The sequence below is a fragment of the Ascaphus truei genome, chromosome 5 (genome assembly GCF_040206685.1).
Source record: "Ascaphus truei isolate aAscTru1 chromosome 5, aAscTru1.hap1, whole genome shotgun sequence".
NCBI lineage: Eukaryota > Metazoa > Chordata > Amphibia > Anura > Ascaphidae > Ascaphus > Ascaphus truei.
The window spans coordinates 79,611,543-79,629,421 of NC_134487.1; the positions used below are offsets into that span (position 1 = coordinate 79,611,543).

At 43.8% G+C, this 17,879-nt stretch overlaps 1 protein-coding gene across 5 annotated transcripts in view; it reads left to right on the top strand.

Annotated features, from left to right (window-relative positions):
• PPHLN1 (periphilin 1) overlaps positions 1-17,879 on the top strand; it is a 118,830-nt gene that overhangs the window by 58,917 nt on the left and 42,034 nt on the right. For all 5 annotated transcript variants that reach the window (XM_075600091.1, XM_075600090.1, XM_075600089.1 and 2 more), the window contains exon 9: positions 1,928-2,068. In XM_075600091.1, coding sequence (XP_075456206.1) covers positions 1,928-2,068 — 141 coding nt within the window. The remainder of the gene's footprint in view (positions 1-1,927; positions 2,069-17,879) is intronic.

The window sequence follows — 17,879 nt, forward strand, 5'->3', positions numbered from 1 at the left end:
AGGAGTGCCTTATTACGCTAAGGCCCCATTGCACGCGTCCGCACGGCTGTCTTGCTTGCCGGCGGCGCGTGCAACTCACTGCACCGCGATCTGCGGTCTGCAGGAAACTTTTTCCGGAACGGGGGGCGTGGCCAAGACGGGTGGTTGGGCGTGGCCATGACGTGAGGGGGCGGGACCGCCCCTCAGCCGTTCAGCCCCTCAACTCCTCAGCCGTTCAGCTCCTCAACTCCTCAGCCGTTCAGCTCCTCAACTCCTCAGCCGTTCAGCTCCTCAACTCCTCAGCCGTTCAGCTCCTCAACTCCTCAGCCGCTCACTTATACAGACAGGCACTCATGCACTCAGGCACACACATACACACACACATTCACACACACAGACAGGCACTCAGGCACACACATCCACACAAACAGACAGGCACTCAGGCACACACATACACACAGACAGACAGGCACTCACGCACTCACAAATACACACGGGGGGGGGTGAATCGGAGCCCGGGGGATCGGAGCAGGGGGGGAATCGGAAGGGGGATCGCTGACACACAGCTCGGCAGGCGAATTAACCCTGTCACAGCTAGGGGGGCCTTCAACTCAATACTTAGGTGCTGACATTGTCCCGCAGTACATGAGCAGCGTGTACAACGGCACACACACACACACACACAAACACCCCCCCACCCCCCCAGCGAAGAGGAGAGAGTCTGTGGCAGGGGGGACTTCCTTGGTGCTGCAGAGTTTATTTAAAATCGATGCTTTCCCCACACATTCCTCCCCGCTTTCCCCCCACACTCCTCCCCGCTTTCCCCCCACACTCCTCCCTGCTTTGCCCCCACACTCCTCCCCGCTCCCCCCCCACACTCCTCCCCGCTCCCCGAAGCCTCCCCTACTCATTGGCTCACAGCCACAACACGTGACGCGTCGCCGCTTGGGATTACAATTCTCTTGAATCCCCTGGCGGCTGACGCGTCACAGCGTGTAGTGAGCCGTGCAGGGAGGAGGGACTGGGACCTGTTCGGGAGAATAACATTAGAGGGTTCGTAGCGCTCGCGCGGCCGCACGGGCCGTCGAAAGCAGCGGGACCCAGGCCGTAGGTGTATACAACCATCTTCTATTAACCTACATTTAAGAACATATTTACTGGTTATGGCAGGGGGGGCGCAAACTTTTTTTCCCTGCGCCCCCTGCCGGCGGTCCCCTCACATCTGCGCCCCGCGTCGGCTCTATGACGTCACTTTGCCATAGCAACGTGATGTCACATGATGACGCCACGTTGCCATGGCGACGCGTTTCAGAAGCCGTCGGAGCCAAGGCAAGGTTAGGTTTACAGAGGCCCTGCAGCTCCCCCGGCACTACATTTAAGTGCCTTTGGGAAGGGCGCGGGGCCTCTGTAAACCGTGAGCCCCCGCACTCAGTCTCGCGCCCCCCAGTTTGCACACCGCTGGGTTATGGGAATGGTATGAGAACGGTATGAGAACAGAGACCTTTTTACTTGTGGTATTGTCCTTTTATAATAAGACCTAATCGGACTCCTAGGACCTGCGTTTGTGCCGATTCTTTATTCTATTTATTCTATTATAGGCAGGGTGTATTTACTTTTGGTCACACTTAATTTCAGTTATTTTTCTGCCAACACTGGCTTTTAGTTGGCTGAGTAAATGCTAAGTTTGGACGTGTTGTTTTTGGTGTACATGTCCACATACTGTACATTACAATATTGAGGATTGGTGTGTGCTGTATGCAGGATACTATCGCGGCGCCCGTGGGTGCTAGTAACCCTGTCACGGGTGTCAACAGTGGGCTCAAGTATTCAGTCATTTGGTACAATTTTTGCATGCATACAGTATCTTGACTGTTCGTGAACAAAGAAGTTATAATGTTCCTTAATAAATGCACTCACTGAATATGTATACAATTGTGTGTTTTATAAGGCTGGCTTGTCTTCTGCATTGTTTGGGGATCAATCAGCAGATCGTGAGACAAATGTTTCTGGAAATTCAGAATTTTTTGAAGGGACCTCACATAGCAGCCGCTCAAAAGCAATCACGGCAAAGACTAAAGAAATTGAAGAGGTAAGAGATGAATAGATTATATTCTTAATAATGTGAGGTTACTGATTCAGATGTAATTCTTTGCATTATTTGTTTTCATAACCACCTTCAAAATCAACATCATTGATATTTGAGTGAAGATGTTTAATTAACTTTAGTAGAAGGATCACGCCATCTTTCAGGCAACTCCTACTGCTAAAGGTTTAAATTCTATGTATTAAACCATACATAAGTATAAGTTATGGTGGGTAAAAAAGTGACAAAAAAAACACCACCATACCGTGCACGGCAAATAAAAATATCAGACACGTCTGCAACCCTGCTTTTCCCTATCTCTTAGCAGGCAGTGCTTCCACTGCAGACAGGGATTTTGGGAAATGACATGCAAATGAGCACACATTGTCACTTTTTGCGTCTTATCCATTTTAACACGGGCTCCCTTATAAACTTATGCCTACCGTATTACACACTTTTCAGCACTGCCTGGGTTAAAGAAGGACATAGACAGTAAACCTACTCACAGACAGCTCTTTCGACGTTTTGGGTCTCATCAGTGGTTGGTTATACCGGCTTTGCAATTTGATGCTACGATTTTTCAACAACAAATATGAAACCTAAAATCATATGGTGATATGTGTGTGTGTTTGTATGTAACAGTGTGTGTGTATTGTGTAGTTACTAGTAGAACAGCTATGGATGTTTTCAGAGATTTCAGGAACATGCAATAAATTTTAACCAATTCCTATGGGGAATGCGTTGGCCCTACTCCTCACAGACGCAACTTCACTACTTTGGGGATATGGGCCAGAGACCGCGTATTTTAGAACTGCTGGTGCTTGTAATAGTGTCCACTTTGTTTGCTACTGGCCAGACTACCTTACTACATATAGATGTAATACCTTCCTTTGGTTAGTGCTCCTTCATGCAATCATTCTGTTGTGCCTTTTTCTTATTAAAATGTCTTTTTACAATGTTTAGCCCTTGAGGATTTTGGTATTCACAGACCCATTAGTCTCGTCTATTACCAAGCCACATTATGTACCACAATAGTCATTGGTTCAAAGCATCTTCTTGATTATGTATTACATTATACAATTTTGTTGGACTATGTTTCATACTCGGAAGACCGTTAATTCCCTGTGCATTTGTGTTACGCTGGACCGGAATTCACATCTTCTTGCCGATTATTATTTGGTGTATATCATAAAACATCAATGATTACATTATCACCATAAACCAGTCTCCCATCCAAATGTAACGCCTCCATATTTCTATTCCTCTTTCTGGTTTGTTCTCACCTAATGTTTGTTAAATCTTACGCATTCACATGTTTTTGTATTTGTTTACACCAGGGATCTCAAACTCAGTCCTCAAGGGCCACCAGCAGTCTTTGATTGAGCCACCTGTGCTGAAGCAGGGATATCCATAAGAGCCGGCCTGTTGGGGGCCCTTGAGGACTGCGTTTGAAATCCCTGGTTTACACACTTCCTGAAATGCTCAGCTCCCGCAGCTGTGTCTTTTTGATGCAAGAAAATGTTAGGGCATCACTGGGGAGTGGGCATATATAGTTGTAAAGCTGTAAAACACTATACATTGAGTATGGTCTGTGTGAGGACCAAAATGTTGATTCGGCAATAAAATATTCACCATTAAAAAGTCCACGAGAGGGCCACTTCTCCTGTGTTCCTAAGGCCCGGGCCATAGAGGGGTGGGGAGAGCGGATGCGCGCTAACGCTGAGGCTCGCCTGCTTCAGTCAGCGCGATTGCACGGACTTGCAGGCGAGCCAGCGTGCGCGAAGGGAGCTGGGGGGAGGTGGTTGGAGGCGGGGCAGTGACGTCGCTGGGCCAATCGCCCGCGACGCACTGACGTCAATGTCACGGCGCCGACGTCACGGCGCTGTGACGTTGACGCTGCTTAAGGCTGATTGGATGTTTTCAGCCGACAGCGCGCTGAAAAACAGCTTGGCACTCGGCTGAAAACTCCAAAGCCTGAGCACGCCTGCGGACGCTCGCGTGAGCCCCCTCTCAAGGCATCCTCATTGAGGATGCAGGGGCTCAGCGCGGAGCGTCCGCACGGCTCAGCGCTGCTTGTCCTTCTATGGACGCAGCCTAATGCAGCTTCTGTAGCTGTGCACCCGTGGCCATTACTGCAGATTTCCAGGAGTGCCCTGGCGGGAAACTTTCCATGTAGAGATTTCAAACTGTAAATACTGCGAGAATAATCCTGGCTTTATCCATTTAGCAGTTCATACAAAAATTGGGCGCTACTGGATTTATATCACCGGTAGCCTAGCAATCCATTGTACTGGGGCTTCCAGTTGTGTCACCACCATAGATGGAACTTTGTCTCAAAGCAAAATCATATCCTGCGGCATGGATAGAACACATTTTACAAATGCAATAATTGAAAGTTTCAACTACGTTCAGCCTTTTTCTTTTTTTTTTTTATTATTATTTTTATATGTAAAGCATGTGACTGTATCATTCTACATTCTTACCTAAGCTGGCAATGGGTTGGTGCTCCTGTTATAAATCTGTAGAAATCCTGATTTTGTGCCAAACAAAATTGCCGCCTTCTAGCTTTTGCTGCAACTGATATGTAACATTATATTAACAAGTGTAACATATTATTGCTACAGCTTTCTGAGTAATTGCAGTCTGCTGTATGGAACAGATATTTTTGTGATGCTTTGTTGCCAAAGGGCAGCGCTGAAATGTGTGTGTGTGTGTGTGTGTGTGTGTGTGTGTGTGTGTGTGTGTGTGTGTGTGTGTGTGTGTGTGCGTGCGCGCATGTTTCAAAAGAGGAAGAAGATAGGACTTTGTAAATGGTTGCCATAGCAACCAAAGAAGGATCTGTGCATTACAAAAATCACTAAAAATGTATTCCTGAGTTCTCTCAGCGGGACAGCAGTTTTAACTGATTGTTTGCATTGTAATATGACACAGATCTGGCTTCAAACCTGAACCCAAACTGAAGTCGGCATAAAAAGGGACAAAGCTCAACTCTGTACAAGATACAGGTAAAAGCAAATCTGCTCCTCAGTCTGACACATTCATTGTGCTAGTGTCAGACTCCCAGATGTACAGCATCTTAACTAAAGGATATATTAACTAAAGGATAACTAAAGGATATCCCTGCTTCTCTTTGCTATAACTGAGACCTGGCTCACTCAGTCTGACTCTGCTCTGTAAGCTGCCCTCTCCTATGGTGGCCTTTCCTTCTCCCACACTCCACGCCCTGGTGGCAGGGGTGGAGGCGTGGGGCTCCTGCTCTCCTCTCTCTGCCGTTACAGAACAGTTTCTATTCCCCCCTCTCTTGTTTTTCCCTCCTTCGAGGCTCACACAGTCCAGATCTTCTCTCCTCTCCCGGTCCATGTGGCGGTCATCTATCGCCCACCTTCCTCTACTCATCCCCCTTCTGCCTTTCTCTCTCACTTTGAATCCTGGCTCTCTTTCTTTCTCTCCTCAGACTCCCCTGTTCTTCTCCTTGGGGACTTCAACTGCCACATTGATGACCTCTCTCTCCCTTGGGCTTCCCGCTTTCTTTCTCTAACCTCTTCTTTTGGCCTTCAACAGTGGACTGCAGCCAGCACCCACAAGGATGGCCACTACTTAGACCTGGTTTTCACTAAGAACTTCTCTCTCTCCGATTTCTCCATTTCCCCTTTTCCTCTCTCTGACCATCATCTCATCTCATTCTCTCTATCTCGCTTCTCTCCATCTCCATCTCGCCCTCGTTTTTGCAGAAACCTGCGCTCTATTAACCTACCAGCTCTTGATTCCACTTTACGCTCCTCCCTCTCCTCTCTCAGTTCTGCTTCAGACCCTGACAACCTGGTCAGGAACTACAACTCTGCCTTATCTTCCTCTCTTGATCTTCATGCCCCACTTTCTCTCTGCCGTCCTCGGCCTTCTAACCCCAGACCCTGGCTAAACTCCCACACACGCATGCTGCGTTCCTCCACTCGTTCCTCTGAACGCCTCTGGAGGAAATCTCATACGCTCGCAGACTTCATCCACTACAAATTTATGCTATCCTGTTTCAACTCTGCCCTCTTTCAGGCTAAACAAACCTACTTTTCATCACTAATCAACACACACAAGTCTAACCCACGCCGTCTCTTTTCTGTCTTTGACTCTCTACTCAGACCACCCTCAGCTGCCTCCTCTTCTTCCTCCATCTCACCTCAGGACTTTGCTGACTTTTTTAAGAAAAAGGTGGAGTCCATACGGCAGAACATCCCATCTGTTGCCTCCTCCCATCCCACAATGCTTCCCAACTCTCCTCCTGTCTTTCTTGACTCTTTTTCTGCTATCTCGGAGGAGGATGTATCACTGCTGATCTCCTCTTCTCCCTCTACCACTTGCCCTCTTGATCCCATTCCCTCCCATCTCCTAAAACCTCTTGCTCCTTCTATAATCCCTATGCTCACACAGATCTTTAACTCTTCCCTCTACTCTGGTACCTTTCCTTCATCCTTCAAGCATGCAACCGTTATACCATTACTCAAAAACAGCAAGCTTGACCCTACCTGTCCTTCTAACTATCGACCTGTCTCCCTCCTGCCTTTTGCCTCCAAACTCCTTGAACGTCTTGTATTCTCTCGATTGCTACACTTTCTCAACACCTATTCTGTACTAGACCCTCTACAATCTGGCTTCCGCACTGCTCACTCTACTGAAACAGCCCTCACTAAAATAACTGACGACCTCCACGCTGCCAAAGACAGAGGTCATTACACTCTGCTCATATTACTCGACCTCTCTGCAGCATTCGACACCGTGGACCACCCTCTTCTCCTTCACATTCTCCATACTCTTGGTATTCGGAACAAAGCTTTATCCTGGATCTCCTCTTACCTCTCCCATCGTACCTTCAGTGTCTCTTTTGCTAACACCTCCTCCTCCTCTATTGATCTCTCTGTGGGGGTACCCCAGGGCTCTGTCCTGGGACCCCTTCTCTTTTCTCTCTACACACTCTCTCTAGGTGACCTAATCACATCTTTTGGGTTTAAATATCACCTCTATGCTGACGACACACAAATTTACCTTTCAACCCCTGACCTTACACCTGCTATACAGACCAAAGTTTCTTAATGCCTCTCTGGAATATCATCCTGGATGGCCATCCGCCGACTGAAACTTAACATGGCAAAAACAGAGCTCCTTATACTACCTCCCAAACCTGGCCCTACTACATCCTTCCACATTGCTATTGGAAATACGATCATTCACCCAGTAGCCCAAGCACGCTGCCTAGGGGTCACACTTGATTCCTCTCTCTCATTCTCCTCTCATATTCAAAACGTTTCTAAAACTTGTCGCTTTTTCCTCCGCAATATCACAAAGATACGCCCTTTCCTCTGTTACTCAACTGCTAAAACTCTGACTCAGGCCCTCATTCTCTCACGTCTCGATTACTGCAACCTCCTGCTGTCCGGCCTTCCTACCTCTCACCTGTCTCCCCTACAATCTATCCTAAACACTGCTGCCAGAATCACTCTACTCTTTCCTAAATCTGTCTCCGCGTCTCCCCTGCTGAAATCCCTCTCCTGGCTTCCGATTAAATCGCGTATCTCACACTCAATTCTACTGCTCACTTTTAAAGCTTTACATTCTTCTGCCCCTCATTACATCTCAGCCCTAATTTCTCGCTATGCACCATCACGACTCTTGCGTTCTTCTCAAGGAAGTCTTCTTACTACCCCCTTTGTATCTAAAGCTCTCTCCCGCCTTAAACCTTTCTCACTTTCTGCCCCACACCTCTGGAATGCCCTTCCCCTCAATATCCGACTAGCCCCCTCGCTATCCACCTTTAAGACCCACCTTAAGACACATCTGCTTAAAGAAGCATATGAGTAGCACTGGATAATCATGGACACATGACACAAAGCTTGGCCCCCTGCAGACGCACTTACTAGTATTCCCTCCTACTGTCTCTGTACGTTCTCCCTACCTACCAATTAGATTGTAAGCTCCTCGGAGCAGGGACTCCTTCCTTAATGTTACTTTTACAGTATGTCTGAAGCACTTATTCCCATGATCTGTTATTTATATTTGTTATTTATATGACATGTATTACTACTGTGAAGCGCTATGTACATTTTATGGCGCTATACAAATAAATACATACATACATACATACATTGGATAGTAAGCTCTCAGGAGCAGGACCCTCGTTGCCTTTTGCATCCCTTTGCGCTTGTTTGTCTTTATTTGTATATCATTCTCTTTATATAATATACATAACTCTGGATCCCCATTTCCAAATAAATGTTAATAATAACATAGCAAAAGTTAGAAACCTGACTGAAAATAAAATAACTAATATTATAGGCCTGCAAAAGCTTTGTTGTTCCTCGCAAATTAAACATGCTGTTTAAAGCAGCAAAACGTGAAAAATCCTAGATTTTTTAAATTTTTTTTATCAGTTTTGTAGTATTAGATAATAATATCGACGTTTGATTTTTGTTTTTAGTCCTAATGCCATTTTTTTTTTAAATGTACTAATCATTCTTTCGTTGCTACAGCAACTATTTAGAAACTCGCCCACTTCCTCATTTAAAACTGACACTTTGAGCTCTGCCCTTTGACAACAAAGAATCACAAACAGATCTGTTCCAAACTGCAGACTGTCTAGTACTCTGAAAGCTGTAACAATAATGTGTTACACTTGGTAACATAATGTTAAATATCACCTGCAGCATTTCACAGACTGCAGCACAAAGCTAGAAGGCGGCCATTTCGTTAGGCACAAAATCAGGCTTTTTACTGATTTGTAACAGGAGCACCAACAGGAGCCAGTTTAGGTAAGAATGTATAGAACAAAAGACAAAACGGCCTACATATAAATTGGCATATTATATAGTTAAATACTTATCTGTATATCTTCTCATGAGCAAGGGTTAATTAGTTCAATTCTTTGGCCAAAGTATTTTAAGCCTACATCCATGTCACAGTATGGCCCCTCTGCAGATGTGGATGTAGACTAAAAATACTTTGGCCAAAGAATTAAACTAAATGACCCTTGTTCATTAGAAGATAAACAGATAACATATTATTTAGTTAAATACTTAAGTTGGATATAGCACTAGGCCTTTTTGTCTTCTGCTCTATATATGAGGTCACAATCCTAGTTACAGTAATTTTGACACAATATGTAATGTGGTGGATTTTGGTTCTGAGTTTACAGGGGCTGTGTGTGTTGGGTAAGAAAGTAGTATTATATATAGTCACATAAAAAAAAGAAAAAGTGGGAATGTGGGGTGCTTTAATAATAATACATTTTTAACATGCAGTAGGTTTGACGCAGGGGGTCCCCGTTTATTTCCGCTTTGGGGACCCCTGCTATCTGAGATACTTTCCTCCGTAGGAGTGCCGGTATAACGGCAAAGTTTAAACTCTTGAGTCACACGGGCCAATAGGAAGCCGGACCTGATAACATTGATGAAGTAATATTGCTGAAATGAATATACTGTTGATATTACTGAAATGGACTGGGGGGGGGGGGAGGGGTCTCTGAGAAGGATCGAAGGCGATGTTCTGCTTCCATTTTGTCTGTTCTGTTAGTGTCCATTTTATGTGTAAGAATGTGTGTGTGTGTGTGTGTGTGTGTGTGTGTGTGTGTGTGTGTGTGTGTGTGTGTGTGTGTGTGTGTGTGTGTGTGTGTGTGTGTGTGTGTGTGTGTGTGTGTGTGTGTGTGTGTGTGTGTGTGTGTGTGTGTTGTGAGAGATTTGCTCACAGTAAATTTACGACTGTGCCTGAAATAACATCCACATTCCTGGTATCAAGAAGTACCTGATTCCTATAGAGCGTTGTTTTAATCTAATTTTAACCTGGTTTTAATGATCTGTAAAATGATTGGTTTAAGAATTAAGGAGTGGTTATTATAATCTGCTTAGTAACCTATTTTAAACAAAGGAATCTAAAGTGTATATAAAGTCTGCTTGGACCCTCCCCTGGCAGAGAGTCCCATTGACGTTTGAATGTGTATGATCATACTCTGTGCTGTACTATGCAATAAACTTCTCATTATCTACGACCCGTGTTTGTGAGTTTGCAAACAGCGACAGCTTCACGGCTTCCTTTTGACCCGCAGGGCATGGGAGCTTTGAAACTCCGCTCTTGCGTGAACCCTGCTAGGCGAGCAGAGTGGTTACCAGCACCCACTACGGAGGTCGTGGTCTCCAGAAGCAGGGGGTTCCTGGAGCGGAAATTAACGGGGTTCAGCTCTGGAGACCCCCGACTTCAATCCTATGTTAAAAATGTGAAAAAATTGCATGCTTGGATTGGCTCTTTAACACTTAGGATATGCATAACAGCTTTGCCTGAAAGAGTAGCTGTTCTATTTTATATCAGTTTTGGTTTTCACTAAGTATTCTAAATATACTTCTTTTTAGTATAGTCTAGTACGGGATTTATATCTAACTGAAGAAAGAGGGGAGCAGCAAGTGATCATGACAGAATTTCAAAGCAGTTAGGCTGTGCTTATAGTGCCGGCGACGCAACCTCACAGCAAAACAAATGCATTGCCGCCGTCACGTGCGCTTATAGTAGTAGCGACGCGACGGAGCGCCGGCTTGGGCGCGATCGCCGGAAGTCAAGTCAATTTGATTTTTCCAGCGGCCGCAGCCTGACGTCACCGTCACTATAAGCGCAGCCGTAGAAAATGTAAATGACCACATTTATTAAATGGCAACGATATATACGGTGAAAGTTAAGTGATAGATGCATTTTAAAAAAAATAGTAGTACAGGTATTTTTCAACTATTTGGTTTCTACATGAATATTTCTCCATGATTTGGTGTGAATTAAATGGCAGCTATATCAAAGAAGCCCTGGGAAAGTAGTTTTACATCCTGATTTCTCTGACGTTGGCAAGTGCTGCGTTATTAAACAGTGACGTTTTACATGAAAACTAATAAATATGTAAAAGAAAAATATATATTTTAATGTCATACTAGGGATTTTAATCTGATGAGTCAAATGGGCATTGAAAGGATTAAAAGCAGTTTGCACATACTGTTTAGTAGTTGAGAGATTGAAACAAATTGTGTGGATGGGCTGCACAGTGCTTTATTTGTCTCTTCGGTCAATGAATCCTTAGTATACAAAGTTCTGGATCATAAAGTCTCAAATATTATGGTTTTCTGCAATTGTACAGAACATTGCTTGTGATGTAACAGGCACTTTGATTTGTTGGGCATAACTGCAGCTACCCAAGGGACGTGTGTGGTTTTAATGGCTTATGTACAATAACATATATGGATACTTTAGGAGGAATGGATATATATTAGAATAATATTTAATCGCCGAATGACTGCTGAATTGAATCAAGACAAAATAATCTACAGACCTCAGGAGGAAGCAGTCAAGCAGTATAAATGAATGTGAATAAAATATTAATACTTTTAAATAAAAATTTTATTCTAGTGCTGTTGAAACCAGAAGTATGGTTGAGACCTCCAGCTGCAGAAAATCCTTCAGAATTTACGATGTGCCACAGAATTTCTCTGCTGCAAAAAAAAAACCTTTTCATAATATTTTATCCATGCAAGTGCTGAAGGTGTGTGTGTGTGTGTGTGTGTGTGTGTGTGTGTGTGTGTGTGTGTGTGTGTGTGTGTGTGTGTGTGTGTGTGTGTGTGTGTGTGTACACACACAATTGTATCCTCATTATCTTCAGCCTTTATTGATCCAATGCTGGATAAATGTCTCCCCAATGATTTTAAGGGATGTGATGGCAAGCCTCTTAATTTCATCCTCCCATTGTACTTTTGGTCATCGCCTTGATCTTTTGATCCCTTGGAATTCAGTTGAGTATCATCTTTGTTTAACAGTTGTCATTTCATTTCTTCTAGCTATTTACATCTGGCACGCTGACATTTTAATTTCTTGACCCTTGTGATGTTAGATTTTTTTGGGAAGTGTAACTTCTTTGCCGGCAGGAGTGTATTTCCTACCTTGGAGACGGAAGCAAAAGAGGCCGTTGGTGTGCGTCAGTGGGAGCAAAAGTCTGTTGGCGTGACGCGTGTGCGCTGCAGCCGTTGGCTCGGTGCGCATGTGGAGATACAACACTTGCCCCCACTTTGGAGAACACGCACGGGCGCAGAGACGCACGGGCGCAGAGACGCTCACACAGACACACAGTCACAAGGTCACATGGTCACACAGTCACACAGTCACAAGGTCACACAGTCACAAGGTCACACAGTCACAGTCACACACACAGGCACAGTCACAAGGTCACACAGACACACAGTCACAAGGTCACACAGGCACAGGCACACACACAGGCACAGTCACACACACAGGCACACAGAAAATTCACAATTAGTAGAAATATATAAGTGCAAATAGATAAAACGGGATGTGTGCCGAGCACGCACGTTCTAAGTCAAACTTCTTTGCGTTTTGTCACTGAAATTGTGTTTTGATTTTTAATTTAAAAAATCACCATCACAAACGATTTCTGTGACAAAACAGTGACAAAAAACTAAGAAGCTTCACTTAAAATGCACGTGCTCGGGGCTCACACACTTTTTTGTTTGCTTTCTGTCTCTTCTCGTAATACTCAACATACATCTATCCATCCTTCTGAATTACCTTCACATTTAGGGTCCAAGATTCATTCAACCAAGCAGAATACCCTTGTCAAACACTTTCTTCTTGAGGCACAGTGGAATATTCCCTTGAAAGATTGTCTTGTTTCTTTCAAATGTGATCCATCCCATCTTCATACTCCTACTGATTTCATCTCAAAGGTTCCCATCCATTGTTACTTGATGGCCAAAGTAGTTTTTTTACTTCTAGTTCTAGTTCTAGTTCTATTCAATTTATTTTAGTCTATGTAGAGATGACACATTTTTTTTTTAAATCACTTTGGTCTTGCTAAGATTCAAATGGAATCTTAATGGCCTTGGCGAGTTCTCAGATTTGTTGCTAGAGGTAATCACTTTTATGTCATGTAGCGCTTTTCTCCCAATGGGACTCAAAGCACTTCACAATTAAAATATAGTGCGTGTTGTACATAGGATTTTTACAGACACAGTCCCTGCGGACTGGCACCGGGATTTGAACCAGGCGCCCCCGCTTCAAACTCTGTGTCATTGTTATCAGAGTCAATGCCTTTGCTCACTGAGCCACTCCTTCGCTGGACTGAGGGCAAAAAATAACAATATTGTCAGCAAATCATAGGTACTCAAATATTTACCATTGATTTTGATTCCTTTTGCTCCCCGATTCGATATCTTGAACAGGTGTAGTAAAAAGCTTTTGTGATATGATGTTGCGTTCCTTTTCTTATCCTTATCTTGCTTGTCTTCATGTAATCTAATGCAGGGGAGCGCAAACGATTGGAGCTGCGCTCCCCCCCCCCGGTACTCGCGCCCCCCATACCTCGTTTTCCAGCGTCAAATAACACGGCAGGGTCATGTGTCGTCACGTCGTGACCCCGCAGCATAATTTGATGCTGTGTTGCACGGGGACGGGTCATGTGACATCGTGTCACATGGTCCTGCGGTGTCGCCATGGCGACGTGTCACACCACGCATCTGAATCCCGGTAAGTGAGTTACAGAGGCCTCACGCGATCCCCCGGCATTTCATTTCAATGCCGTGGGGAAGAGCGCGGGGTCCCTGCAACCGCCCGCGCCCCCCTGGAAAATATCACGCCCCCCTTGGGGAGCACGTCCCCCCAGTTTGCACACCGCTGATCTAATGGTTGATATGGCATTCTTGTAAATTCCTTTTAATATCAATGTACTCTCCAACAATTTATTTTATCAATGCATTTAAAATGACTGTGGCTTATACTAAATGATTGTTTTATTAAAGCGCCAACATATTTTGCAATGCAAATGCTTCTCGGAATCTATTTATTAATCCTAAAATGAGTGTTAGATCGTATTACTTATTATGGGAAATCACTTCTTGTACATCTTTGATGAGGTATACAGGCATACCCCGCATTAACGTACGCAATGGGACCGGAGCATGTATGTAAAGTGAAAATGTACTTAAAGTGAAGCACTACCTTTTCCCCACTTATCGATGCATGTACTGTACTGCAATCATCATATACGTGCATAACTGATGTAAATAACGTATTTGTAACAGGCTCTATAGTCTCCCCGCTTGCGCACAGCTTCGGTGCAGGTAGGGAGCCGGTATTGCTGTTCAGGACGTGCTGACAGGCGCATGCGTGAGCTGCCATTTGCCTATTGAGCGATATATCCTTACCCGCGAGTGTAATAAAGTGAGTGTCCTTAAACCGGGGGGGTGCCTGTATTATGTTGTATCCACTGTGATATCCCTGCTTGTTTAGCGGGATTGTTTCTATGCAGGGCAAAGTCCAAGGTCTTTTGTAGCCGATTAGTGAGTATCACTTCATAAAAATATTGTAAGTAATTGGTTGCCGATTGGTTAGTCTTTAGTGCTTGAAGTTGTCGTTGTCTTCTGGAGGATAGGTATATGACATTGCTCAATTGTTCTGGAATGTTAATTTAACTGTTTTTTTTAAGCAGACAGATACCCAACAAGCTCTGAGAAACCCCAAACATTTGGGGTGACTTTCGCCATACATTTTGGAAAATTAGCTATACTTTTAGCGAAGCGCGTGAATATTTGTGAGCTAAAATGTGAAGAAGTCAGGCTTGTGTAACTTTTTGATAGTGAACTTAACCAGAAATGTTTGCCTAATTTAATGTTTCTCAAAGATAAGCTGGTCAACTGTACAAATCTCTGCTATTGACTTGGATTGCGATAATGGAATATTTTTTGCCAAATATGAGTCCCTTGTAAGCTGTGGGAGGTCTGCCAATATGCTCCTATTAGTTTTTAATGGTGTAACATATGGTTCTTATAATTTTTTTGACATTTACTGTTGCTGCAAAAAGTATAATTGAGTACAAGCCAACTATGAAGAAAAGCATTTAGATTTACAATTTAAACATCGGCAAGTAATGTCGGGGGTGCACTGTGAGTTAACTTTTCCCAACTACTATATGACCTAGCAAAGAACACCTTCAAAATATCGAATTGGTTCTAGTCTGTATTTTGTGCGCTGTAAGTTTGTTTCCAACACTCAACTAGCAAATGAGTGAATAATCACTACTGACCAGCAAAAAAAAAAAAAAAAAACCTTTTGGTTAGTTAAATGGTTTAATGTCCCTCTAAGGCTGCGAACCTGCTGCGGGCGCGCGGCCGCGGACCACCAGACCTTTGCCTGAATGGTCCCTGCCCCCGCTGCCTCCTTCCGGCAGGGCTGACTACGTTCTGTGACGCGTCAGCCGGCCGATGCTGCAAGATCCTAGTGATTTTCGGCGCTGATGCGTCACGTGGTATGCGAGTCAGCCAATGGGGAGAAGGGGAGGGAAGGAGCTAGATGGGAGGCACCTTGGGCGGGGAGCAGGGAAGGAGCTGCGGGTTAAAGTGTGTGTGTGTGTGTGTGTGTGTGTGTGTGTGTGTGTGTGTGTGTGTGTGTGTGTGTGTGTGTGTGTATATGTATGTGTGTGGGGGGTGGACGGCACCACGATCAGATCCCCCGCCCGCTCTGGCTCCGGGCTCCCTACAGACCGCATATCGCGGTCTGTGTCTGTCAGCTCCCCGCCTGTCTGCAGTGCGGGCGCGCTGACTGAGGGAGCGGGGCCTTAGCCTAATGCTGCAGCTGATGCAAAAATGACATATTGGCATTTGAGTAGCCGACAATCAGATTTGATTAGCAAAGTGACAAGCTTTTACTGCAATAAGATACCACGCAAACACCCTCTACCTGTGCCCTTCGCTTTGGTTAATGTGTGCAGCCACAGATATCCCCTGAAGCCATGGGACAAAAGCGCTCAATGGAGTTATTGTTTAAATACACGTTTTTAGGTTTTACAGCAGTTTTATATTTGTTTTACAATAGCTTGGAGGAATATATGACATATCATAACATTATCATCACAGTATATCATGGTTCACATAGTAGAGTAATGTAATATTTTTAACAAAAATACTCGTCTATTAATAAATGCTTCAATCTTAGTCCCTAGAACGTAGCCGTTCTTATTTTTAAGTGACCAAAATCTCTAAAGCATCTTGAAGACAAAAAAGGCTGGTGTCTGTGGTTGTTCATTCGCGGCTGGTGTTCTAGAGCAGTTATCCTGCATCATTTCAGACAATGTGGGACACTGTAACATCATGTGGCTGCCTTTGTGTTCGCACTGACTAAAGGGCATTCACCCCCTTTCCTTTCTTCAGATCGGAGGGCTGTCCGATTTTAATACTTTATTCTTTAGAATGAAATATGAAATGTTCCATACCTAGCATTTTCCGTAAAAGCCTTATGAATCAAACTACAGATTCAAAGCCAGCGAATGTGTTGTATTTAAATTTAGATTTAAAATAAACACTGTAACATTTTTCTGGAGGTTGCTTTACACAGATCCCCAGCAGTCCATTAGCAAGACAAACATTGCGCTGAATATGGGTTGAGGGCAGGAAAATCGGAGCTTTTTCTTTTTGTCTTTAATGTTTTATTTGAACAGATTCTATTTTCATTTAATGTGAAATAGTTGAAAGAAAACTAACCCTATTAACTTAGATTTTTAGCGCATTTGCCGAGTGTGAGCTTCTAGCGGAATAAGTCTGCCAGTATATTGGTCACTAGCGTTCTGTCACGTCCGGGCTGGCGTTTGTTTCTACGACCAGTAGGGGGTGCTGTGTCAGAGACTCGGCAGCTGTGGTCACATTAAATTCACAAGCTTTTTATCCTCACTCATTGAGAGCATGAAGGTTGGCACACTGCCAATGTACTCTGCAGTACCCCATACTCAAACTAAACTCAACTTCATGCAAATAAATGGGGCTTGTATATAAGTCATTTTGTATTTGCCTAATATATGCTGGAAGGGATCATTTGACTCCTATAGTCGGCCTATTTTCCTTACTTATTCTGGTCTCAAGATTGTATCAACAATGTGGATGGGAGACTGTTCCATGTATCCACTACTATTTTAGTTCAGAGCTTGTTACGGTCTAAGATGCATTCAGGACCGTATTTAAAATAACGTCACTTTCACATTAGCAGCAGGTCTAGACCCCTCCAAGTTGATGGATTTATGTTATTTGTTCTTCTACACTTGAGAGAAAAAAAACACATTTTATTTACTACCTCCTAGCTTTACATTTAATGTGAAATGCCTTAAAAGGAGTTTCTGCACATAAATGCACAGAGATGATCTACACTGAAACCTTCCTATGGAATTGCCTTTTCAGAAGTGCCCATATATTTTGTTTATATCTTGCTGTCTGTGTTTGCAAAGTGGCATTTTAAAATCTCTGCTTCGTTTTCCTGTTAGCATGTAATATTAATGTCTGCATAAACACTGGTATTAAAGAAATGTGTGCAAGCTAAGCTTTCAACCTCTGGGCTCAGTGGCTTGCTAACTGTTTATTTTGGTTAAACTCCACACTGTAAATTTCGGCTGCACTGATTTCCCCATCAAACTAAAAGCATATCTTTGTCACGGCAGAATAAATGATACCCATTCAACAGCTCTTTTCTTGCACTGACTCAAAACTGAAATGTACTTTTTCAATCGCCCAATGTTTTTAGTGGTGGTTGGATGACTATCTTCCAGTAAATTTATAGGAGGGAAATACTTTGCTAATTAGATTAGATTTGTGATTTTTATTAGAAAGAAGAACAGGACAAATAAGTTCTTTCCGTGCAGTTATGTGCTGTACAATATAAGATACTAGCCTTTCATTTTGTCTTCAGAGTGTTTATCCTTTTCTCTTTTATGCAGTGCACCTTGGATATATGTGTGATGTGCATAAAATAAACCCCTTTT